General features: G+C 45.3%; 1 protein-coding gene across 2 annotated transcripts in view; it reads left to right on the top strand.

The window, feature by feature from the left end:
* The window catches only part of ESPL1 (extra spindle pole bodies like 1, separase), a 55,643-nt gene extending 44,263 nt beyond the window's left edge, over window positions 1-11,380 (top strand). For both annotated transcript variants that reach the window (XM_068267196.1, XM_068267197.1), the window contains exons 27-31: window positions 3,570-3,674; window positions 6,342-6,457; window positions 8,999-9,082; window positions 9,171-9,335; window positions 11,126-11,380. In XM_068267196.1, the coding sequence (XP_068123297.1) occupies window positions 3,570-3,674; window positions 6,342-6,457; window positions 8,999-9,082; window positions 9,171-9,335; window positions 11,126-11,327 (672 nt within the window). In that variant the 3' untranslated portion in view covers window positions 11,328-11,380. The remainder of the gene's footprint in view (window positions 1-3,569; window positions 3,675-6,341; window positions 6,458-8,998; window positions 9,083-9,170; window positions 9,336-11,125) is intronic.
* The last annotated feature ends 15,585 nt before the right edge of the window (window positions 11,381-26,965 follow it).

Genomic DNA, 26,965 nt, shown 5'->3' with positions numbered 1-26,965 from the left:
TCCAGTTTTTATATGCTGTAATAGTCTCATATGATCTATTCTTTTCAGTCAATGGTTTCCTGTAAGGACATGCATGTTCAGCTCTCTACAAGTAGCATTAATTGTACTATAAAGAAAGGAGGTGACACTGCCTGCGGGGGAGGAATACATTAGCAATTTAATGAATAAACCATGCCCAGTTGTTTTAGCCTTTTCCAGACCCCTAAGGCCCATAGACACGTCTGATTTTTGCGAACGACTGGTCGTTTGAACGTCCCGCCGTCAGTCGTCCGCACGCCAAATCAGGCGTGTGTACAGACTGTCGTTCGCGTGATAAGACTGAGTTTGAGCGATCCGCCCGCCGGATCGCTCAAACTCATTCTTATCACGCGAACGACAGTCTGTACACACGCCTGATTTGGCGTGCGGACGACTGAATGACGGGACGTTCAAACGACCCGTCCGCAAAAATCAGACGTGTGTATGGGCCTTTAGGCATTGGCCCCTTAAAGCAGGTGGATTAGCCATACTATGCCAGGGAAAAAAAACACATAAGTAGATAAATACTTTATCTACTTACCGTATATACTCGCAAGCAAGCCGACCTGCATGTAAGCCGACCCCCCCCCCCCACACACACACACACACACACACACTTTTACCCCAAAAAAACAGGAAAAAATGATTGACCCTCATATAAGCCGGGGGTAGGAAACGCTGGTCGCGTGATCCCCCCAGTATAGCTAGTATAGTGCCCAGTATGGGTAGGTAGTGCCTCAGTATAGCTAGTATAGTGCCCAGTACAGCTAGTATAGTGCCCAGTATAGCTAGTAAAATGCCCCAGTATAGCTAGTATAGTGCTCAGTATAGCTAGTATAGTGCTCAGTATAGCTAGTATAGTGCTCAGTATAGCTAGTATAGTGCTCAGTATAGCCAGTATAGTGCCCCAGTATAGCTTGTATAGTGCCCAATATAGCTAGCATAGTGCCCCATATAGCTAGCATAGTGCCCCAGTATGGGTAGGTGGGTGGGTAGGTGCTGTCCCTCCCCGCTCCCCCCGCGGCCGCCGCTGCTATTACCTTAGGCGGCGCCGCTTCTTCTATCCCCGTCCTCCTCCGGTAACTAATTCACAGCAGCGCGCCCCTCGCTGCTGTGATGACGGAGGAAACCATAGAGAGCGGCTTCCTGTAGCGGCGATGCAGTTACTATGGGAACCGCTCTCTATGGTTTCCTGCGTCATCACAGCAGCGGGAGGCGCGCTGCTGTGAATTAGTTACCGGAGGAGGACTGGGATAGAGGAAGCGGCGCCGCCTAAGGTAATAGCAGCGGCGGCCGCGGGGGAAGCGGGGAGGGACAGCACCTAAACACCCACCAACCCATGACTCGCAAGCAAGCCGACCCCCCCCCCCCCCCAACTTTTGGCCCACTTTTGGGGGGGTCAAAAATTCGGCTTGCTTGCGAGTATATACGGTACATAACACATCTATTGTACTGTCCACATTTTGATTTCAGTGAATTTAATGTAGTAAATAAAGAGAAAACTGTTGGGAGCCATGTCTTTTGCCCACAGCTTGAGGCTAAATCCTGATGTCATGTCTGCCCTTTACTTTTTTTTTTTTTTTATTCTCCAATCGCTGAGTCACCTCAGCCTTGCTTGTAAACACAAGTGAGCAGAGGATAATGTTTCAGCTAGGCAGTAGTCTGCTCAGCCAATAAGCGAGAAGCAGGAATGTGGGAGGGTCATTGGCAATGGCACAAGAAAGCGCCTGGGGGACTGAGAAAATATAATAGCAGAGAGATTGCTTATTAGATTGGAGAGCTTATACTTGCAGAGAGAGATATCTGGCAGCATTTTAAACACACTGCAGTGTTTAAATAGAATTTGGTATTGTGGCTGACAATCCCGCTTTAAGGACCTGTGATTGCAGAGTCAGGGGCCAATGAAATTAGTTCTTGGTGGCGTAATATCTGTCCTTAACCAGCTGTGATTATCAGCGACGGAGCAGTGGGAGTGTGTGGATACGGGAGATTAAAATCTATGCCCTGGCAGAGAGGCTCCAAAAAAGGGATAGATTTCAACTCCATGTGTCCAGTAGACGTTAACAGAACTCTTCTTTAGATTCAAGTAGAAAGGCATTTCCCGTCATGAAAACTCAAGGCCTAGTACCTCCTGCTTGGGAAATAAGAAATGCACACCTATGGGGTTTGGTGCCTCTTCAGTATCTCACACTTAAAGAGAGTCTGAAGCGAGAATAAATCTCGCTTCAGACCTCATAGTCAGCAGGGGCATGCGTGCCCCTGCTAAAACGCTGCTATCCCGCGGCTAAACGGGGGGTCCCTTACCCCCCGAAATCTCCTCCGAGCAGCGCATCCCCTCTTCCGGTTTGAGGCAGGGCTAACCGCCACAGCCCTGCCTCTTGCGCGTATCGCCGCCTCTCCCCGCCCCTCTTAGTCTTCCTTCGCTGAGAGGGGCGGGGGAGAGGCGGCGATGCACCGCTGATAGACGGCGCTGAGAAGCAGGGCTGCAGCAGTTAGCCCTGCCTCAAGAGCAGCAAAATCTACGACCAAGTTGGTCGTAGATTTTGCAGAGGGGGGTTGGGGGGTCAGGGACCCTCGTTTAGCCGCGGGATAGCGGCGTTTTAGCAGGGGCACACATGCCCCTGCTGACTATGAGACAAGAAGCGAGATTTATTCTCGCTTCAGTGTCTCTTTAAAGGACCTCTCCACTCAATTAAATCCCCCAAATAGTGGTGGTACACCTCCTTTGCAGTATAGTGGCTTGGATTTCCAACACAAAAGGTAGTTTTCTCAGTCAAGCTCATAAATTGCATGTGAGGATGTGATGGTGCAAGATAACACTGCAAAAACAAGAAAAATGGCTATAAGAGGAAGCCTCATAGCTAACATGAATGCTAGAATTATTTTGGGGTCCCTGTGTTAACCATGGATGCCCACGGATTCTACACATACAGTGAGAATATCCACAGTATGATACCTCAAAAAAGCTTACCGCAACCTGAATGAACTTGCCTGAAGTTGCTCACTGGGCTCTAAACCTTGTGACATGCAGCTATCAAAGCAGAGGGGACCACCATAAGGATCTCCCATGTTCGCTGAAAAAAATCAGGTCATACAGAAAATATAAATAGTTCACAAAATCTAGCTTTTCATTTATATGCAAATAGCTGACAGTGGAGGCCTCCTTTATCACACAGCAATGACCCTCCTTTATCAACAAGTTATTGTTTTCTCATATCTGTGGTAGTCAAATGAACCAGTATAGCCGACATCTAGGTCAGTTTCATGTTGGGGGTCCCTAGGCTATGCTGGTATATTACCATAGGCATCATTCACTACCCCATCGGGGATATTACCAGGGATTTATCTGTTACAGTGTGGTCTCTGCCTTCTTACTCTTCCAACAAACCTCAAGTACTGCTGCTTATCTGTTTTACGGCCCTCTGCTGGGCACTAAATTGCTAGAGGTATAAAGTAAACAGAATCCATGTTTAATCAGTCTCCAGCAGATAGACAAAAGAACGTATAAGTTGAATTATCTTTCATATCATGTCTATGTACCCTGACAACAGCACCTCCAGAAACTGCCTTGGGAAAGTATGCCCTGCTTACTGAACAGATCAGTCACTCGCCTTCCGTCTCTGCACTTCCTGCTTAACTACAGCCTCCTGAGAAAGGTGAGCAACTTTTTTTCGTACTTTGACTTTTATCTGTGAACTTTCTGGAGTACTAGGGAGATGCTTACCAAACACACAATTGGAGAACCTCACTCCCAAACAGTTCTCTGCTGCTTTATAAAGCCTGCAGGCTGCTTATAAGCCAATGAGAAGTGCACACATAATACACCTAGCTTGCAGTGATAATCAAGCAAAAGCTGAGCAAGTCAGCCAATTAGTAGGAGAGGGCTTCAGTTGCATATAGACAATGGCTATATGACCAGCAGGGGGCACCAGCGTGCAGGATATTCCCTCTCATCTGCCCCCCTCCTAACTAAACTGCATGGGATACTACAATAATTAAAAACAATGGTGCATGAGCCAGCCTGGGGCCCCGGGAACTGGGAGATGCTGTCTGTGTATTCTGGTTTTGCGCTTGTTGACCAGGACCATAAAAATAGGGGACTTCTCCTAATTACCCAAGCTTTGCAAATGGTTCTCTTGACTCATTTCAAACTTATTTCATGTTACTATTTTGAAAGACCCCAAAATCTTACTACTAGAATACAAACCTGACAATTTAAAATATGTTTTGCACAAGTAAATTTCAGTAATAATTTAAGGTTTGTAGGTTATTAGCCTTTAGCACCTGATCCTGGTGGTAGGGGTGCCACCTAAATCTTCCAGGCACACTGATTTTCTGTCGTAGTTCCTTCCCTTAGCCTTGGAATTCAACTTCCACCACAAGGCAGTGGTGCTAGTTTTGGTCGACCCTGGATTACCGCAGTACTTGCTATATCTAGCCAGCAGACTTGAAAAACAGAACAAGAGCCAAATATAGTGTAGTATAGTGTAGTGTGTACTGGTACTCACAAAGCAGGGTTACCTCAAAGGCAACCACTGTATAGGTAGGTGGGGAGATTAGACCTGACCCCACTCAGGATTAAGAAGTCGCTCTCCGTAGATGAGGAAGAAAGGGGGTAACACCCCTCCACCAGGGGTGGACTTGATATAGCGTAGTACGAATACAGAGGCACCAAAAGGATAAAAGTATCTAAAAAGTTTAAAACATGAGGAGGCAGAGATGGACTCACCTCCTCCAAGCAGACACAAAAATTACCAATGTGTTTGTCAAATACAACAAGTTTATTTACATACTCTGGGGACAATGCACCGCATCTTGCAGGTTTGATCCCGCTTCATCAGGCAATAACGGAGCAATAGCATATGTGGTCAGTAGTTAAGCCAGGCACCTCAGTCTAGCCAGCGTTCCTTGTATCTAGCCAGCGTTCCTTGTTCTGCCACCCAAGGAGGCTTCTGATGGGAGACCAGCAACTCCACAAAGTCTTTGTTTGGCTTTAGCTATAGTTTTCAGGGTTCCTGTCAGGCCTTCATGGCTATTGTAGCTGCACGCGGCCCACAAAGACCCCACCATGCTTCACCCCAACAGAACAGGCAATCCCAATTACCACAAAAACTTTTATAGCCCTTTAACCACCCTGGCGTTCTATTAAGATCGCCAGGGCAGCTGCACGAGGGTTTTTTTTAAATAAAAAAAAAACTTTCATGCAGCCAACTGAAAGTTGGCTGCATGAAAGCCCACTAGATGGCGCTCCGGAGGCGTTCTTCTGATCGCCTCCGGCGCCCAGAATAAACAAGGAAGGCCGCAATGAGCGGCCTTCCTTGTTTTGCTTAGATCGTCGCCATAGCGACGAGCGGAGTGACGTCATGGACGTCAGCCGACGTCCTGACGTCTGCCGCCTCCGATCCAGCCCTTAGCGCTGGCCGGAACTATTTGTTCCGGCTGCGCAGGGCTCAGGCGGCTGGGGGGGACCCTCTTTCGCCGCTGCTCGCGGCGGATCGCCGCAGAGCGGCGGCGATCGGGCAGCACACGCGGCTGGCAAAGTGCCGGCTGCGTGTGCTGCTCTTTATTTGATCAAAATCGGCCCAGCAGGGCCTGAGCGGCACCCTCTGGCGGTAATGGACGAGCTGAGCTCGTCCATACCGCTAAGGTGGTTAATGCAATTTTAGAGATTATATAATAATCAAGATTTAGAAAAAAAATATTTAAAAAAGGAATGCAATAGTGGTGCCATTCCTCAGTCGTGCATGAATGTTACACGAGAGGAAAAAAAAATGATCTACCTAACCTGGGTTCTTCCAGCCCCTTGAAGTCTCTGTTGTCCCTCATCGCAGCTCCGCTGGCAGCTACTCTTCTTTAGTCCTGGGCAGGTCGGCGGCCGCTGCCGGGTCAGCGGCCGCTACGGAGGGGACAGCAGACTTGCCCAATTTTATATCAGATGCATGCTAGTGTAAACAGACTGAATATACTGTACTTTGAACAGTATCTTTAGGTAGGCCCCAGTATTACCATGCTAATTTTATATAGTAGTTGTGTTACCTTCAAAATAAAATTGTGAAAGATGTACCCATGCCAGAAATATTATCTGCTCTGGAAGCATGTCTCTCGTTTGCTTCCAGATATGTACCGCTGATTTTCTCTTAGCTGCCTCAGCTCATTTGCTTGTATGCATCAGACTTCCTCTGACTCCTCCATAATTCTCCCACTGCAATATTCACTAGAAAGCTTTATAAGCTGAATGTTTTACATATTTTGTGCATGTAGCTGGGTGAAGTAAGACAGATGAATGTAAACTTGGCTTCCATTCATTATTCTCCATACTGTAGTACCAGCCTCAGAGCAGCCTTGTTCGGGGAGTAGATCCCAAGAAGACCTTTTATGTCTTGAATCCCCATGGCAATTTACCCGGCACAGAGGAGCGATTCAGGGACTGGTTTAAGAAGTAAGTTGCACTTTTATTTCATCAATATCTGAGTAGTTTGCGGACTCTAAATTAAACCTGAGAAATATAAAATGTGCACATGATGATAAAAACATATGCGATCGTGGCAAATTGTTTTTTTTTGTGACATTCCCAATAAGTTTGATGTCACATGACCCTCTTCCTATTGAAAAAACAAGTTGGATTCAAAATGGCCAACTTCGAAATGGCCGCCATGGTCCCCACCCATCTTGAAAAGTTTTCCCCCTCACATATACTAATGTGCCACAAACAGGAAGTTAATATCACCAACCATTCCCATTTTACTAAGGTGTATCCATATAAATGGCCCACCCTGTACTGCCAGGCAACTGGTATTGTTTAGAAGGAAATAAATATGGCAGCTTCCGTATTCTTCTCACTTCAGTTGTCCTTGAACTCTCCAAGTCCTGCCGCCCTTCTGATTTTAGCGCCAAAGGCCTTTGTAGCCTTCCCAGAAATCCGGCTCTGCTTATAATAGAGCTTATTGCAGTGTCTCCCTACCAGTGGCGTACCTAGGGCATTTGACAGCCGGTGCTGGGTATTAGAAGACCCCCTCCCCCCCCCCCCCCCCCCAAAAAAAAAGTAACGTAGGAAGTATTGCTGCTGCTCCCAGTGTAGCTAGTATAGTTGCCCCCGGTATAGCTAGTATAGTGGCCCCCAGTGTAGGTAGTATAGTGGCCCCCAGTGTAGGTAGTATAGTGGCCCCCAGTGTAGGTAGTATAGTGGCCCCCAGTGTAGGTAGTATAGCCGCCCCAAGGTAGCTAGTATAGTGGCCCCCAGTATAGCTAGTATAGTGACCTCCCTATAGCTGCCCCCAGTGTAGGTAGTATAGTGGCTCCCTCCCAGTGTAGCTAGTATAGTGGGGTCCCCAGTATAACTAGGAGGGGTGGCGGGGAGGGGGGACAGATTCCCCCCCCCCTCACTTGGGTCCCCTCCTTCTGCCTTTGTTAGTCTCCAAAATGGCAGCGGGCAACAAAGAGGCAGGGCGGGTGGGAGAAGAATGACTCGCCTTACTTCCGTGTATCAGCCGCTGGAACGCTGCGTCGCCGTCGCGTGCCTCTTCTGCGCCTTCAATGCTGGTCACGGCATGGGAGGTGCAGAAGAGGGCACGCGACGCAGCGTTCCAGCAGCAAGAACGCGGAAGTGAGTATTCTCCGCCCGCCCTGCCTGTTTGGTGCCTGCATTTTGGAGGGGAAGAGAGGCAGAAGGAGGGGGGACCCAGGTGAGGGGGGGGGATCTGTCCCCCCTCCCCGCCGCTGTCCCTGCTACCCCTCCTAGCGCTGCTCTTCCCCTCGTGCTCTGCAACTATGGGGGTCGTGGTGACGCCCCCTGGCTGTCAGTCACCCGGTGTGCCACAACCCCCCACGCCCAATAGTAGGAACGCCACTGCTCCCTACTAAGAATTGCAAGATTGTTGTGAATTATTTACATTTTGATGGACCAAAATTTGCAGATGTGAGAAAAGTCACAATTTGATTCAGATATTCAGCTTACTGTACTCCTTTATATCCTACCTAATATCTGAAACTTGTAATAGGAGACCATTGAGAGTGACATGACAGGTGATTGCATAAGTAATGGCTACCAGTAGGTAATCAAGACTGTAAAGCATGTCTTGTATGTGTGGATTTTCACCGATTTTGATCATGGTGATCTGACCTGTTGGTTATCTCTGATGCAACAAGCCGCATTAAGTGTAATTAGTTGATTTGTGGCAGTAAGTGATTGAAATTCCGATCAGATGGTAAATTTCGGTCAACCGGATGCAGCTGTAGACCGACAGCTCTTAGCGTTGCAGGGCATTGAACAGTGCAACGCTGTAGTAGATTTTTAATAGATTCAGAGAGGGATTGATCTGTTTGTTAAATTGTATGGCTATCTGTGTATCCACCTTAAAGCGGACCCAAACCAAACATTTTTTTAATTCAAAATATTTAGTTGCACCACTCTGACACATACAAAGATAAACACTCCTTCAAGCCTATGAGCATTTCAGTGCATGCTTTTCACCCTTCTCTTTTCATAACCAGGGTTATACAGGTGGCAGCCATTAGCAATTCCTCCTTTGCCGGACACCACCTAATCCACCAGTTTGCCGGATTCTGTATCGGCAATATAAAAGGAAGGGAGGGGTTTTCCAATAAATGTTAAATATTTTATATTAATCATGCAGCTGAAAAAAGGCTGCTATTTATCATTATAATTTAGAAAATAGATTTTATTTCTGAAATCTTGTATTTTTAATTTGGGTCCACTTTAAGTCAGCATTGTGCTGTGTAAGCACTCAGGCTATAAATACGCTCATCCAAGCGAAGGGCCAGGAGCAATGGACAATGACTGCAGTAGACATATTCATCAAACATTTATAGGCCATCTGCAAAATGGTATTTCATTTGTTTTTGTTTTTTTTTACTTTTTAAAGATTTTAACAATACAGTTGTAATTGTACTTTACTCTGAGCTACTCTGCTTGATTTTACTGCTAATGTAACTGTTTTTTACTTGTAAATCTTCTTTCCAGTGAGCCTGGGTGGACTGGAGTTATTAGGTCTGCTCCAAAGTCTGAAGAACTGCAGAACGCACTGACTAAACAGGATCTTTATATGTGAGTATGGTGCCAGAGCATATTCATCACTGTTACTAAATAAGGACCCGTAGGTGTGAGCTCCACTGTCTTTGTATTCTCTCTGCAGCTTCATTGGCCACGGAGCAGGTGCACACTTCCTGGATGTACAGACCCTGCAGAGATTGGAGTGTAATGCTGCCGTGTTGCTGTTTGGGTGCAGCAGTGCAGCTCTGGCTGTCCGAGGGGATCTGGAAGGTGCTGGTATAGTTCTGAAGTACTTGATGGCTGGATGGTAAGTGTCTATTTAGTGATCAGATTGTGGCTAAGATGTACCTGAAAAGAATGTCCACTTTTATTTATAAATCGCAAAGACTTGTGTAGTACCAATCCATGTAGGGGTAGCTTGTTAAACATGATCTTTCTATTTCAATGTGCAGCACTTCAATGCAACCTTAGCAACAGTATTGTTTGGAGTACAATTGCCATGAGACCTAATTTTATATTGATTATCTAGGTTTCAAGATCAGAAACTCTTTATGTCACTACTGTATATATTGCTGTGTATTGGTATGTAGTCACTGATTTGGCCCCAGTCCTCACTGACCTGTTTAACCTCAGCCTATTCACAGGCACCTTCCCCTCAGACTTCATGCAGGCCACTGTACTACCCCTGCTCAAGAAACTCTCCCTTGACCCCTCATTACTCTCCCAACTACCCCCCTATCTCCCTGCTCCCCTTTGCCTCAAAACTCCTTGGTTAACAAACGCCTGACACAGTACCTTAATGCCAACTCCCTGCTAGACCCGCTGCAATCTGGATTTCGGCCTCCCCACTCAACTGAAACCGCTCTCAAAGTGGTCAATGACCTCGCCTTAGCTAAAGCTGAAGGCAATTACTCCATTCTTCTTCTTGACCTTTCAGCAGCTTTTGACACTGGACCATCCCCTACTCCTCCAGTCCATGGACATTCATGACCTCGCCCTGGCTCTCATCCTACCTCTCCAACCGCACCTTCAATGAGTCCTCATCCACCTCCAACCACCTCTCGTAGTATTCCATCAAGGCTCGGTCCTTGGCCCCCTACTGTTCTCCCTATACACATCCTCCATCCTCCAAGGTTATCTCCTCCATGGGTTTTAACTATCATCTGTATGCAGAGGACACCCAGATTTAACTTCACACCCCTGACCTATCCACCACTACCATGGACAAGGTCTCCTCCTGCCTATCAGCCATCTCCTCCTGGATGTCTGCTAGGTTCCTGAAACTAAACCTGGACAAAACGGAATTTATGATCTTCTCACCCTGGCCATCCCTGACCCTCCCAGATGTGAATGTCACTGTTAACCACACTACCATTCGCCCTACCTCTCAAGCCCGCTGTCTGAGTGTCACTCTGGACTCCAACCCCCACATTCAAAACCTCACAAAGTCCTGCAACGTCCACTTCCGTAACGTCTGCAAGAACCGCCCTTTTCTGACCTCTGTCGCCACCAAACTCCTCATTCATGCCCTCATAATTTCCCACCTTGACTACTGCAATACCCTTCTGTGGTCTCCCCATGACCCAAATTGCCCCTCTGCAGTCCATCATGAATGTGGCAGCCAGAATCCTCCACTCCTTCCATCGCTCCACCACAGCGGCTCACCTCTGTGAATCCGTGTGTAATATGTTGGCTCTTTATAAATACAATAAATAATAAAATGTAGTCTGCCCTCCCACAGATGTTTAGCCTAGGCTATTTAGTTATGCAGTCTTCTCCCAATGCATTCTGGGAGACCCAGGTGTTATGTCTGCTTACTTCGGAACAAACATTCTGCAGTAAGCACCTCGCCAGCACCAAAGATGATGCCACCGGTGATAAATTGAAGAATGTACACAGGGGTTTTACAAAGGGCAAAAACGGACTAAATCATTTATAAATTAATATTGTAAAATATAAGCAATTCTAATCATTTAGTTACATTCAGTAAAGTTCAACTTTAGGTGTAGGTAGTTTTCACTGAGCAATGTACAGTATTACCACTTAAGGACTACAGAATTAATGTACCGTATGTTTCACTATTTTCTCTTGCCTCAGCCCTCTAGTGTTTGGCAACCTGTGGGACGTCACCGATAGAGAGATTGACCGATACACCCTGGCATTCTTACAGGGCTGGCTGAAGGCGGGGCCAGGGGCTCCCATCTTGAAATACTTATCAGAATCTCGTCAGGCTCCCAAGCTGAAGTATATAGTGGGTACAGCACCTGTGGCTTACGGCCTCCCTGTAGCTCTTCAGTGACAGAAGTCTGTCAGGCAACATGTTGAACGGAAAATTTATATTTCTGCAAATGAGTCCATTTTGTGTTTTCTTTTGGCTTTAATGTTTTTCTGGGACATGAAGCAATACAGACTTGATAAGATAACACCTATCTAACCAGGGAGATCCTGCAAGTCAGATCACTAAACACAAAATAATACAAGCTGTGTAATATAACAGTATTAGGTTAATTTTAAGACATTTTTAAAGAGCAGATGGAGACAGAGTGGAGGGCAGATGAAGACTATAGACTATCTGACACATAGGAGAAGAGGGAAGACAACCGTACAAGCAAGCAAATGATCTTGGAGTACACTAAACATCCTTGGGGTGAATGCAGTCTGAAAATAAGCTAAGGATCTATCTCCTCAGAGAGCATATATCGAGAAGCATAACCCGTCAAAGGTTTTGGTTGGCTGGTCTAGCTCATGTTCCACTTCTACTTACTTTTTACATGGGAAGCAAAAGTGAGAAACTTTCACATGATGGTGACCAGCCAATAAGATTCACAACCTGATCACATGGTCAAGACAATCCTATTCTTCTCCGTGATTTAGCAATCATTTATGTTGGAGAAACTGACCACCTGAAAATGTTGGATAGGCTGTCTGTGTTGAGTTACGATTAGGATATGAGGGTTATGGCTTCCATATTTGAATGTATTTGACATGCTCTTCAGTGTAAGTACTTAGGAGAAGGTTTATAGACCGACACTTGGCAGTTTGGAGAGTAGCTAGGTAACCCAAACCACTTTAAAATATAGGATGGTGTCCTATTTGGAATAGCTGTGAATTAATTTAAACATATGGTTAAGTGGGTTAATAGATTCACGTTATATGTCCGAGCCAGAAGACTGCTTTCTGACAGCTTGGTCTTTATGCATTCCTGGGAGGTTGGTTAATAAAACACACAGGGTGACATAAAATGGATTTATCATAGCACTTGCAGAAGGGAGAGTGGAATAAATAAATTCAGTTTTCATATTGAATAACTGCATGCCCCAACCAGTGACAGTACAGATTGATTCTATTGTAGGTATGACTATGGGGGAAGGGAACTCTGCAAGCCCCTGATCAGAAAAAGCTTCCAGTAAGTAACCTATGTAAGGGTACACAGTAATGAGTGTATGGCTGAAAGGCAAATATATTTATTGAAACCCCCATTGAAATGCTGTTTTACTTGTTCTCGCTAAGTTGTTTTATCTATAAAGGTGCTCTAGGGCAATGGTACACAAGACTTGGGTGTTGTGTGCGAAGTAGCTGTTGCTATGGTTTCAATTGCAGCTAGAAAACAAAGCTTGTAAATATGTATTATAGCTACAAGTCTCCACTACAGAGATTCTAATGCTGCAGCCCAAACAGGAGAAAAGCCCCAAGATACCTCCTCTTCGCTCTCATAACCTGCTATTTTAATATTCATTTAGTATTATTCAATCTGTATAAACAAATATTTGGTGAATTAATCTGTCTATTTAAGGTTGTATCAGAGTTATATATTTATTGACCCCTTGGAGAAAATTGGGGTTCTGTATTTGTATGCACAGTGCCTCCCAATTTTTAATAGGATAGATTAGTGTACATTTTAGGCATGTTAATTGGAAAAACAAATGTATGAAGAGATGAGCATGTTTACATTGTGATGTACATTTTTACAATAAAGATTTGCATTTTGTTTACTTTTGTGATTGGAAGTGATTTGTGAAACGGTTATGTAAACCTTTACAAATAAAACTAAGATATGAAAATATAAAATGTGCTGAACAATTACAATTACTGTACATGGGTAAAATGAGTGCACAAACTTGGCATATCCGTACAGCTCCTTCAAGTTAGAGGTAATGCTCTGGATCCTATAGAGCCTCCTCTTTTTTTTTTTTCTCTCTCTCTTCTCTCCCCTCTTTGTTCCCGTTATCCCCCTTTAAAAAATCTCACCTTCAGGAGTGCTCAGAAGCACTAGCATCCCAGAGTGCCTCTAAAGATGGCCACATATAGTAAGGATCCGCTTCTGAAGGCTGCCCCGGGGGGGGGGGGGGGGGGGGGGGGCAGGGGGATGGGACAGAGGCAGGCAAAGATTTATTCAAAGTGCAGGTTAAACAATTTCACTGGAAAAGACAGCAGTGGATTGAGGGGACAGAGATAGGACTGGGAAGGCTCTATGGGATTCAGTCTCCCTGCTTAATAGAATCTAACTTTTTTTAAAGGACAACTGTAGTTAGAGGTACAGTATAAGGAGGCTGCAATATTTCCTTTTGAACAATGCCAGTTGCCGGGCAGCCCCGCTGGTCTATTTAGCTGCAGTAGTGTCTGACTAACACTAGAAACAAGCATGCAGATAATCTTGTCAGATATGACAATAGTGTCAAACACCTGATCTGCTGCATGCTTGTTCAGAGTCTATGGCTAAAAGTATTAGAGGCAGAGGATCAGTAGGACTGCCTGGCAACTGGTATTGTTTAAAAGGAAATCTGGCAGCCTCCATATACCTCTCACTTCAGTTCTCCTTTACGGTTGCTTTGAGGGTCACTTTAAGGGTTTCAAGTCATGGCAGGGCTGCTATAAGAGAAGTACAGCTTTACCCATGCCACCAATCCCCAGTGTATCTCCACTTTGTTTTCCAGTCTCTCAAATTATCAGTACCCATAAAAATGTGTCACAGCTGCCCAGTACCTATAATCAGTCACATTCTTCCCATAGTGTTACCCTAAACTATATCCCTGGTTTGTAGGGCCTACTGAAGTGTCCACCAAATTAAGTAGACCCTATAATACCCAGCTTTGCACGGCCACTCATAGAATGTACAAATTTGAAAGGAACTCCTGTAGTATATCCCCAGCTTTGCAGTGTGGCCCCGCCTATACTTAGAGTAACGTCACCAGTGACACACTGCTTAATTGATTTCTTTTACACCTGACTACATTGCAGTCTTTAAAAAAACAAAAACAACCCTGATCCTATGGCCTTCCAGATGACAATGTTTCTCACTTATAACCCAAAGTACAGTGGAGTCTCGGTTATTCAGCATCGACAGGGATTGGCTGATGCCAGATAAGTGTGCTGTGTGGTTGCTTGAGATTTAATGCTAAAAATAGGCCTAGCTAATACAGTACTTTCACCCAGTCTACATAAATACCATGAACTCTGTATTGAATATTAAAATACAGTAATTGACAGTATATTAAGCTTGGGGGAACGGGTATCGGCTGCGATCAGGTAGGACACGCAGCAAGCAAACTGCTTGCTGCGTGTTAAAAAAGAAAATTATTCAAATCGGCCCAGCGGGGCCTGAGCGGTGACCTCCGGTGTCTCTGGACGAGCCTAGCTCGTCCAGAACGCCAGGGAGGTTAAAATCAGCATGCAAGAATCAAAGCATATTGCACTTAGCACAGCCTCAAACACCATTTATAAAAAAAAACCATTTGAGCGTTAACCTCTCATTCATCCCTCTAGGGGCCACTACGTCCAACATATGTATCCATCTGGATTACTTCTGCTTTAAGATTTTTTTTTTTTCCAGATCACCTCCCCTGTTGGACGGATTCATTGACTCCAATACGCACCATCTCAGTTGCGCTGCACCGTGCCCCATAGCTGCAAAATTCCTTGCAACTGAGGTGTCGTAGCTTTTATCCTCGCCCTCAGCATATTTGCTGATGGCCCTTTTGTGTTCCTGGATCCTAGTCCTTACTGCCCTAGTGGTCCTGTTGTCCAGGATCTGCATGATTACCTGAGGGAAGGGTTCCGACAGGTGCGAAATTAAATGCACTATGTTAAATGCGACGGGGACCCCACACCCACAATTAAAGAGAAAGTGGACATACGGCTGGCTTCTGCTGTGGAGGATGGTGTTAACAGTACAGCGAGGGGGCTTAAGGTTGATCACCCTGTTGTCCCTTTACTGTACCATTTGCCCAAGGTTCATAAATGGCTACTTGATCCCACAGGACGCCCCATTGTGGCCAGTAGAGGTTCAGCATTGTACCCATTAGCAGGGTTCTTAGATGCCTACCTGCAACCCATTCTGTCTTCTTTTGTGCATTGCCTCAAAGACACTACAGATTTGCTAGTGAGACTGGGAAGGCTCAGATGTACCAAGTGATATTTTATTCTGTAGTTTAGACATACAGAGCCTCTTTACAGCGATCCCACAGGACGAGGCCATATCTGTGATAGAAGAGAGGTTGCTTGAGACCAATTTATCTAATGGGCTTGTGTACTTCCTACTTGATATTTTGGAGCTGACACTGAAATCAAATTATTTTAGGTTCCATGACGATATATATCTGCAGTGCCAAGGGGCGAGCATGGGATCACCAGCAGCCCTATCCATTGCCAATATATTTGTGGAATCCCTTGAACAGTCCATGTTTTTGAAAAATCCACTATACGAGAAGCATATTGTACAATACTTTCATTTTGTGGATGACATTTTGTTACTGTGGAAAGGCCCTAGGGAATTGCTCCTGGAGATGGTTAACGAGGCGAATCGGGCACATCCCACCATTAAATTCACTATGGAGGTATCCAATGAGAGTGTGAGCTTCCTGGATGTCTCCAAGGCGTCGGAAGGGTGGTTTGTTACTAAGTTGTACCGTAAGCCCACTGATCGCAACAATTTGTTGCGACACAACAGCCACCATCATGGTCATGTTGTGAAAGCCATACTGAGGGGGCAATTCCTTATGGCCAGGCGCATTTGCACTAATACGGAGTATTACTGTCGGGCTAGCCAGTCAATATGCTCTAAGTTTAAACAGAGTATGATGCCTCTAAAATTGAGAAAGTTAGACAGGAAGTGCTAGCCATTGACAGGTCCACCTTGCTACAGAGATCTGCCAAGCCCATTAGTCCTAAGGGGATACAATTTATCACAAGCTTGGGGAAAAACACTACATTTAATTAAAAATTCTATTTGCAGATTTTGGCCCCTGCTAAGTACTGACAAAGACATAGGGCAGTTAATTAAAGAGGAGCCCATTTTTTCTATCAGGAGGGGCAAGACAATTCAAGATAGTGTGAGGCACACATACAGCCCCCATGAGGTGAAGTGAGCACTGGTAAAGCAGGGACGTACCCGTGCATGAACTGCAACGTGTGTAATGGCATTGGTTGTTTGCCATCCACACACTGGTTGCAAAATCACAATTAAAGGGAGACATTATTCTACACCTTGGGCTATCTATGGGCTTAAATGCCCATGTGGGCTAATGTATGTGGGCGAGACCACTAGGGCAGTAAGGACTAGGATCCAGGAACACAAAAGGGCCATCAGCAAATATGCTGAGGGCGAGCGTAAAAGCTACGACACCTCAGGCATTTTGCAGCTATGGGGCACGGTGCAGCGCAACTGAGATGGTGTGTATTGGAGTCATTGAATCTGTCCAACAGGGGAGGTGATCTGGAAAAAATCTTAAAGCAGAAGGAATCCAGATGGATACATATGTTGGACGTATGGCCCCTAAAGGGATAAATGAGAGGTTACCTCTCAAATGTTTTTTATAAATGGTGTTTGAGGCTGTGCTAAGTGCAATATGCTTTGATTCTTAAATGCTGATTTTTTTTTTTTATGCTGCCGGTACATACATGTTGTTTGCATGTCTTTTTTTTTTTATAGGTGGGTCAGTGGCAGTCCATTGTGGGAAGTGCCTGGATTACGGTCAGTCTTTTTTACTGGTAGCCAGACTGGAGTGCCAAATGATCGTGAAGATTTTGTTTGGGGATGGACAATGGACTATGGGTGAAAGGGGAGACGGCGGAGCCACTTATGTTGGGTGTGGTGGCCCTCCCTTGATGATATATACTTTCAATTTGCTGTTTAACACCTGAGGAAGGATGTAATATCCGTAACATGTAGTGTGAACTTGTTCCTAATACAACATTATTATTTGCAGCCAGTGGTGTGCCGTCTCTTGTGTCTATTTGGGTATGGCCTTAAAGCTGCAGTGGCCTATTTTACTAAAAATGGCCTAGTCACTAGGGGGTTTAGCACTGCGGTCCTCAAGAGGTTAAACAATACCAGTTGCATGGCATCCCTGCTGGTCTGTTTGGCTGCAGAAGTGTCTAAACACCAGAAACAAGCATGTGGCTAATCTGTCAGATCTGACAATGGCAGAAACACCTGATCTGCTGCATGCTTGTTCAGGGGCTATAGCTGAAAGTATTAGAGGCAGAGGATCAGCAGGATAGCTAGGCAACTGGTATCGCTTAAAAGGAAATAAACATGGCAGCCTCCATATAACTCTCTCTTTAGTTGTCCTTTAAACCTGGCTCACTTTAACTTTTGGCGGGGGGTGGTGGAGAATATCCTCAACAGGGTCTAGAGGAAAAGAAAAACCAAAAATAGGCAGAGGTTTTAATACTGTACTTTGCAGCTCAAAAAAATAAAAATTGCCAGATATTTGGGAGCAGAAATCTAAATGGCACAATACTTGCCAATATTTAGCCCCAAAATGCTCTCAACTACAATCCTTCATTGTGCATAATGAGACTTCGTATACAGAATGTGGGCTACAGTGATGCGGGCAATTTTGGCTTTCAGAGTCCACCTAAATACCAGTTTCACCATAGTTGCTAATTTTATGGCTTGAATGAGAAAAAAAAAATAGTTTCTGCATAATTTTTTTTTTATGTCTTAAACCTCACCCTAATAAACCCGATAAGCACTAAGATATATTATTTGGGGCAAATCAAACTGACTCCCTGACAATTTAATGAGCTGCCTGGTATCAATCAAACTTTCAGCTCTGGGGAGTTAAGATTTGCGAAAGAGCAAAACAAATAATCAAATAAGATTCCAGATAATATGGCTGTGCTGCAACATCTGCAGAAGACAGGAATTGAGGATTAAAGAATATTGTACACAATGGGCATGATTCACAAAGCATTTTCACCCGTTTTCCTCTGTTTTCACCTGGTCTGTTACTTTTTAAGCTCCAAAACAGCAAACATATAATATAATTGAGGTAAGAAACGTAATATTGAAATTAAGTTAATCAGGAACCAATTTACTTTGAGTGATTATTTTGCTTGCAAATGTGATGAAAGGTTATTTTTATCAATTAGATAAGTAATTTATAAGAAGTTTTGTGAATAGAGCCCATAGTTTTGTTTTTGTTTTTTCTAACTACAGCGTGGCCTCAAATGGTAGAAAATGTTTGCGTACACTTGCAAAAAGTGAGCAAATAGAAAAGAATATTTAGGTGGCGCTTATGGATGAACCTCACTAGACAGAGAAATTAGGAAAAAATATCCTCCCTCCTCTACTGGTCTGCTGCTACCTCACTATGTTGGGGTTTTGCCAGGTGTGGAAGGTGCATTAACTGCAGAAGTACACGGGGCTATAGTAGGATCCCCACAGTTGAGGGGCCGTCTGGGAGTTATAAAATCAATCAGCTGATTACATGCGCTACAAGGGGGGGGGGGGGGGGGGTCATACATTGTTTAATATGCCCCTGTGGTAAAAATATATCGGCAGAACTAAGAGGGAACTTCATACACGGGTGGGTAAACATTTTAATAATATAAGGAAGGGGTGGGAGGAACATCCGCTTTCCAAACATTTTAAGAGGATGCACGATTGTCGGGTTAAGGATATTGTATTTTTTGGGGTGGAAGTAGTACCTAGGGACCCGAGGGGATTATATTGCCAGGATGTCCAGGGTGGAAAGTAGGTGGATATTCAGTCTGGACACCCTGGCCCCCAAGGGCCTGAACAAAGAAATGGAACTTTTTGGATTCTTGAAATGAGATATGAATAGGTGTGCAGTGATGGATGGATACCTGAGGGGTATTGCTGATGGGAAAGAGTTGCTGATGATGTTGAAATAAAGAGGACATAGAAACAAACAATGGAAATAAATTATGAATGTATCTATTTTTATTTTTGTTTATAAATTAACCTATAATATTACTCACAGAGATTTGTAGAAGACTCAGTTATATGTGCAAATAAGGCAAGGCGGGAAAACTTTTCATTGGAGCAGAATTAAATTGAATGATATCATGGAAAAACATGGAATTCTGGGAGAGCTCTGTGACTTTAAGGAAATGACAGAGGGAGGAGCCTGTGTACTATATGAGGATGGTGTCTGGGACTTCTTGACCAATTCCAATCATTCTGATGAAGACACACGCTTAGAGAGAACCCGAGGTGGGTTTGAAGAATATTATCTGCATACAGAGGCTGGATCTGCCTATACAGCCCAGCCTCTGTTGCTATCCCAAACCCCCCTAAGGTCCCCCTGCACTCTGCAATCCCTCATAAATCACAGCCACGCTGCTGACAAACAGCTTGTCAGAGCTGGCTGTGTTTATCTCTATAGTGTCAGTCTGCTGCTCTCCCCGCCTCCTGCAGAACTCCAGTCCCCGCCTGCATCCCTTCCCTCCCTGCTGATTGGAGGGAAGGGACGGGGGCAGGGACCGGAGCTATGCAAGAGGCGGGTGGAGCAGCTGAGACTGACACTACAGATGTAAACACATCCTTACAGCATGGCTGTGATTTATGAGGGTTTGCAGAGTGCAGGGGGACCTTAGTGGGGTTTGGGATAGCAACAGAGGCTGGGCTGTATAGGCAGATCCAGCCTCTGTATCCAGATAACATTCTTTAAACACACCTCGGGTTCTCTTTAGTGTTGAAACATGTTAATGAGGTTTTAGTGGGGCGCCTCATTAGATCTATTGGAACAAGCTGCTGCCGAACCCACAGTTCCCCAACAGGACCAGCGCATACCGTATGACTGGTGGTGGTTGGAACGCAGGGAAACAGCGGTGAGAAGCACGGAAGTGACGTCTCTGGTTAGAACCCTGACCCAGGAAGTGCTATTGGCGTCTGCCGCGGAGAACGAGGAGTGACGAGCGGCTTCTGGACAGGACCCGCTACCTTCACCTGGCTATTGCTACGGCGGGTGGATGCGGACGGGATAATCTATGACAGTCCCCCTCCTCCTGGACTACTGCTGCGGGAGACCCGGGTCGGAACCATTATCCTTAAGACGTATAGGAGCGGACTGAGGAACACACTTCACCTACTAGTAAGCTCCTTTGATGGTAGATCCTGTGGTACTTGTATGGTTATTAGGATTAAGCTGGCGTATTGCTCTTTACAAGGGATTCAATGTGACTGGATATCTTTATTTAATCTGGACATTTTGTGAGTTCAGTTGGGACTAGTGCAATAGAAGTAGGAACTGTATGAAATTCATGCAAAACCAGTATCCCTCGATCGTGCATTTAGAAATATTAATACCCTATGCAAACTCTATATTTTTATCTATATACACTAAAAAAAGTTTGATTTTAGATTACCTCTTTATGGGTGCACCTGTAATTTTTTGAGAACTCCTCAGCATACTCTCAGGTTGTATGAAAGAGTGAGTACAGAGAGATTGTGTATGCCATATGTATCCTCATTAATTCAATTCATTTTTAATCAATCAATAAAAAGATACGATAACTGCTGTGGAAAGTGTTAGCGCTCCTCACATTACTGATTGTAAAAAAGTGAGCAAATGACTATACTTCAAGCTGCAGTCAGCTTGCACTGAAAGTACTAATACCTAAAAATGGCTACACTGTAGTGAGTGTTTTGTCTACACCAGTAGTTCTCAACCTTTTTAGCACGTGTACCCCTTTGTGAGTCATCCCTAGGCAGATGTACCCCCTACTGAAAAAAATTGAGAACCACTGGTCTACACAACCAACACCATTCCTCTGTGCTTCTGTGTGTTCAGAGAAGTAATGGATTGATAGTCTACACGCAGCACATACATATAAAATATAATAATCATGCTTTATTATTTTATGTGCTGCGTGTAGACTTTATCAATCCTTTCCTTAAAGAGACACTGTAACATCAAAAAGTTCCCCTGGGGGGTTCTCACCTCGGGAGGGAGAAGCCTCAGGGTCCCAATGAGGCTTACCACGCCGTCCTCTGTCCCACGGGGGTCTTGCTGCACCTCTCCGAACAGCGGCCCGACAGCATGTTAAATATTTACCTTTCCAGGCTCCAGCGGGGGCGCTGTTGCGGCTTTCGGCTCCAAAGTAGACGGAAATACCCGATCTCAGTCGGGTCCGCTCTACTGCGCAGGTGCCGGAGACTTGCGCCTGCGCAATAGAGCAGACCTGACGGCGATCGGGTATTTCTGCCTATTTCAGAGCAGAGAGCCGCCACAGCGCCTGTGCAGGAGCCGGCAAGGTAAATATTTACATCGCCGCTGTTCGGAGGGCTGCAGCGAGACCCCCGAGGGAAGGCGTGGGAAGCCTCATTGGGACCCTAAGGCTTCCCCCTCCCGAGGTGAGTACCCCCCAGGGGAACTTTTTGATGCAGGTTTTCTTTAAATGTCATATTTGCGCTTTGTGATTGTTTTTATATGCACTGTAAAGGTGCCCATACACTCGTCAGATTGGCAGCAGATAGATAAGAAATGCATCTGATGATCTATCTGCTGTGTTTTTAGAACATTTTTTACCAGGATAGAATTCCAATAGATTTCAGTTTGAAATCTATTGAAATTCGATCTGATGGCATTTTTTTGCCATCAGATTTCCATTAAGGCCAATTCAAAATGATAAGCAATCTCATCAGATCGACCTAAATTTTCCACCCTGCCAGTTCGATGAAAATCCATCGAAATCGGCCATCGATCGGCCAACCGATTTGCGATCGATTGATCTGAATCGATCGGTCGGCCAGAAAATCGGCTGAGTGTATGGGCCCCTTTAACCTCCCCTCGGTATAGTGGACTCCCTCTGGGTGTTCCTCTTGACTGGTTGGGTGTAGGGAAGGGTGTGGTTGTAGGTATTTAACCTTAGTGGTTTATTGAGATTCATGCTATGATTAAGGACCAGTGCGTGTCCGAAACATGTTAGCGAACGTTTAAGCTGTGTGACCTGTACTCAATAAAGATTTTGATACTTTTTTGGACCATTGAGCGGAACTTCACCTTCTTTAAGTGTCGACAGTTGGGGAATGAGTCACCTGGTTCCAGCTCTGCTCCTAAATATCAAGGGTGAGCGGACATCACACTGATCTTTCTTGTTCAGAGAAGGCTCCAAACCAAATATATATGGGTTTCCTTTTGATGATGCTGGCATCCTAAAGGTTCCTAAAGACATTGAAGCTGCATGTTCATGGCCCAAGCTTACACAGAACCAGGCTGTGCTTTTTTATTTTTCCTCACTGTGAGGCTAGATTCACAGTGGTTAGTTGCATAATGCATGTGTTAAAATGTGTGTGTGAACTGCAATGGAGACTGGATATAGACTTTAATGCAAAGCTTGCATGCAGCAAGTTACAATAATGCAATCAGTTACTGTGAACAGGACCATAGAATTTTATGGGCAGTAAGTTGACATGCAGAATTTTTCTGCAACGCAACTGAGCTCTGTGAACCTGGCCTAAGGCTTAGTTCACATTGCAAATTGCAATTGCTTAAAGTGAACCTAAACCGAGTAAAATTTAAGACTAGTAGACCTAAGCCTGTTTAAAAACTGGCTGTAGGTCTGTCTCACCGCCGCATGTCAGTGCAAATGCGCGCGCACCCGTCCGGCTAACTGGCCCCGTCCTCCCTTCCTAACAGCTGTCTGTGCTGCACACATGCGCAGTAGCAAAAAGCACGGACACAGGGACAGTTAGTTTTTATTAGATAGGATAAACAAATGATGTACCTGCAAATTAATATTACATACTTCCCTTGCCGTCAGTTCCTCTCAGAAGCTCACGATTTCCTTCTAACACTTCTAATTCTGACAAGATTTATCGCTTATCGATACACAATTGTTTATCCCATCAGTTTATTTTCAGTTCAGGTTGGCTTTAACCCCTTTGCCGGTCCAATCATATCGGCAAGGGGGGCGGCGCAGCACTTTTTTTTTTTTTTACATTTTTTTTTTTAATTCATGTAGCCGCTGACAAGCGGCATCCCCCTACGTACTTAGATCGCCGCCGGCGATCTTTGCAAGCAGGAAATCCCGTTCAGAACCAAGCCATGTCAGAGGGAATCCCGATCCATCCCTCAGCGCTGCCTGGCACTGATTGGCCAGGCTGCGCAAGGGGTCTGGAGGGGGGGGGGGTAGCGGCGAATCGGCGGCGGCGATCGAGAAATGCACGCAGCTAGCAAAGTGCTAGCTGCATGCAATAAAAAACAAAATTTTGAAAATCTGCCCAGCGGGGCCTGAGAAATCCTCCTACGCAGGTTACCCCGAGCTGAGCTCGGGATAACCGGCAAGGAGGTTAAACTTGCAATAAATCAATTTCAGTTTAAGAGCTGCAATTGTAATGTCAAGTGTAAACCGCAGCCATGATGTGTGAGGTAGAATCTTCTTCATTCAGCTGTAGGGGAAAAATTTAAAGTACACATGACTGAGAGGGATATGGAGTCTACAGAAGACGTAAACTGGGTCTCGACTTGGATTCAGCAATTATGGCTTCATTTATTAGTGCCATAAAACTACATAACGTTCCGGCATGCAGGCCTTTGTCAAGTGCTGGTCAACTCCCAGAGAAAGCTATTGGCGATTTGAGCACTGGGACAGTCTTTTGCAGAAAGGGATATGGAGGCTGCCATATTTATTTCCTTTTAAACCATGCAGATTGCTTGGCTGTCCTGCTGAGCCTCTAACTCCAAGGGATTCACTTGATTTACCCTTCTACTTCATATAAAATTGTACAATGAAGATTGTATAATTAATGGCCACTTTTAGAGTAGAGATTGCAAGCCAGGCCTTTTCATCCACCATTAGTGCCTGACCTCACAAGTGATTTTCTGGAAGAATTGCTTTCCCAAAAGAGTTGAAGCTTTTATAGTTGCAAAAGGATATAGGGATGCTATTTAGCAATAATAATGGACACTGGGGAATGTAATGCTGTGCAATTCAAAGACTAGAAACAGTTCACACCTCATCAGTTGTGATGCAATACTACGGATCCTGTTGTAACAACACTGAATATGTACTGTTAAAGGATACCCGAACTGAAATGTGACATAATGAGATAGACATGTGTATGTACAGTGCCTAGCACACAAATAACTATGCTGTGTTCCTTTTTTTTTATTTCTTTGCCTGAAAGAGTTAAATATCAGGTATGCAAGTGGCTGACTCAGTCCTGACTCAGACAGGAAGTGACTACAGTGTGACCCTCACTGATAAGAAATTCCAACTATAAAACACTTTCCTAGCAGAAAATGGCTTCTGAGAGCAAGAAAGAGGTAAAAAAGGGGAATTTCTTATCAGTGAGGGTCACACTGTAGTCACTTCCTGTCTGAGTCAGGACTGAGTCAGCCACTTACATACCTGATATTTAACTCTTTCAGGCAGAGAAATAAAAAAGGAACACAGCATAGTTATTTGTGTGCTAGGTACTGTTCATACACATGTCTATCTCATTATGTCACATTTCAGTTCGGGTATCCTTTTACTCACTCAAAATTTGTTGTCACTTAAAGGATACCAGAGCCAAAGTAAATAAGAGAAATGGGGGAGCAGGCATGTGTGGGGAGGCGTCCTTATGCCCACTGCTCTCCCTATTCCCCTTTTTGCACCTCCTATCTTCCTTATTGCCCTCCGGCACCCTCTTCCGTCTTGCCAGAGTGTGACCATGGCCAGGAACGCTCTTTGCATGTGCAGAATGGGGGGGGGGGGGGGGGTAGGAGCAGTGGGCATCAGAATGGCTCACCATACATGCCTGCTTCCCCCTTTTCTCCTATTTACTTCGACCCTGGTATCCTTTAAATTGCTTATTGGTCAGTTGCTTATTTCCCTTTATTACATTGCACAACACTACAAATGGTATTTTTGTTGTGTTTTATTGCAACAAACTAGTATAGTTGTTACTTCAGGGCCCTTTTACACTTACGTGCGGTGCTGTCAGCACTGATATTGTGTGCAACACACATGGTAACATGAAAGTCCATAAATTATCACTCTTTACTGTATTTGCAATATAAAACAACAACATATTACATAGCTCTGGACAATAAATAACGGAGCAGTGCTTTTCGGCGCTGCTAGATTTGGGCGCAGCCGGCGCCACCATAGGCCACAATAGGAATCACAACTGAGCTGCACTCAGTGAGTAACGTCGGCGCCGTCAGAAGACGGAGCCGAGGTTGCTTAAAAAACACAATAATTCGGCCTCCAGCAATCGCTGGAAGCCTAATTATATCATTCCCCCACTATCCATGGCGGCCTGGAGGGGGAATAGTAATTAATATAGCCCAGACTTGTGCAGAAGCAGGATCAGCCATATACTGGCTATCCTGCGCCCAAGTCTACCTGCGCCGATTTCAAATGTATGCATAAATAAGGATACATGCTTGTAATCCAAAGCACTCATATCAAAGCTAACTTCCACATAGGAAACCCAAGTGATTTGTTCCACAATCCAAAAACAGTTATAGTAAAAATAGTATAAAATATATAAAAATGTAAACAAGACTGTCACTATAAGGGCTGGCGCACACCAAGAGCTTTTCTGAGCATTTTTAAAGAGACACTGAAGCGAGACTAAATCTCGCTTCAGGTCTTATATATAGCAGGGGCACGTGTGCCCCTGCTAAAACGCCGCTATCCCGCGGCTTAACGGGGGTCCCTTCACCCCCAACCCACCCCCGCAAAAGTTGGTAGGAAAATGGTCGCTCGTATTCTTCTTCCTGGAGGCAGGGCTAACGGCTGCAGCCCTGCCTCCAGTCGCGTCTATCAGACGCGCATCGCCGCCTCTCCCCCGCCCCTCTCAGTGAAGGAAGACTGAGAGGGGCGGGGGAGAGGCGGAGATACGCGTCTGACAGACGCGCATGGGGCAGGGCTGCGGCGGTTAGCCCTGACCCCAACCAGGAAGCGCTCCCCCGCTGCACGGAGGAGGTTTGGGGGGACAGGGACCCCCGTTAAGCCGCGCTATAGCGGCGTTTTAGCAGGGGCACGCATGCCCCTGCTAGCTATGAGGTCTGAAGCGAGATCTATTCTCGCTTCAGACTCTCTTTAAAAACGCTATTGCTCTGTAAAGCGCTTGGCTAATGTATTTAAATGGGATGGAGCACACCAGAGCGATATGTTTTTTATATCCCAAGCGCAGATCCTGCAGCATTTTTGCAGATTTCTGAGGCAATTCAGCCTCAATGTTAAGTATAGGAAAGTGGAAAATTGCTCTGAAAAGCGCTAGATCAGAGCGATTATCCAAGCGTTTTTTGTTAACAAAGCTGTTCAGTTACAGCTGTAGTGTAAAAAATACTCCAAAAATCGCTAGACATGCTTAGAAAATCAATAGACACATGTCTAGAATCGCCTTACAAATATCACTTCAAAAAGCGCTGAGCGCTTGCTTTTACACTAGCGCTTTTTGGTGTGCACTGGCCCTAAATCTCGCTTCAGAGCATGTGTGCCCCTGCTAAAACGCCGCTATCCCGCGGCTAAACAGGGGTCCCTTACCCCCCAACCCCCCCCCCCCTGCAAAATCTACGACCAACTTGGTCGTAGATTTTGCTGCTCTTGAGGCAGGGCTAACGGCTGCAGCCCTGCCTCACAGCGCGTCTATCAGCGACGCATCGCCGCCTCTCCCCCGCCCCTCTCAGTGAAGGAAGACTGAGAGGGGTGGGGGAGAGGCGGAGATACGCGCTGACAGACGCGTGTGAG

Source organism: Hyperolius riggenbachi, chromosome 2 (assembly GCF_040937935.1).
Source record: "Hyperolius riggenbachi isolate aHypRig1 chromosome 2, aHypRig1.pri, whole genome shotgun sequence".
Lineage (NCBI taxonomy): Eukaryota > Metazoa > Chordata > Amphibia > Anura > Hyperoliidae > Hyperolius > Hyperolius riggenbachi.
Note: the sequence above shows the minus strand (reverse complement) of the source record. Positions and strands in the feature narration are given on the sequence as shown.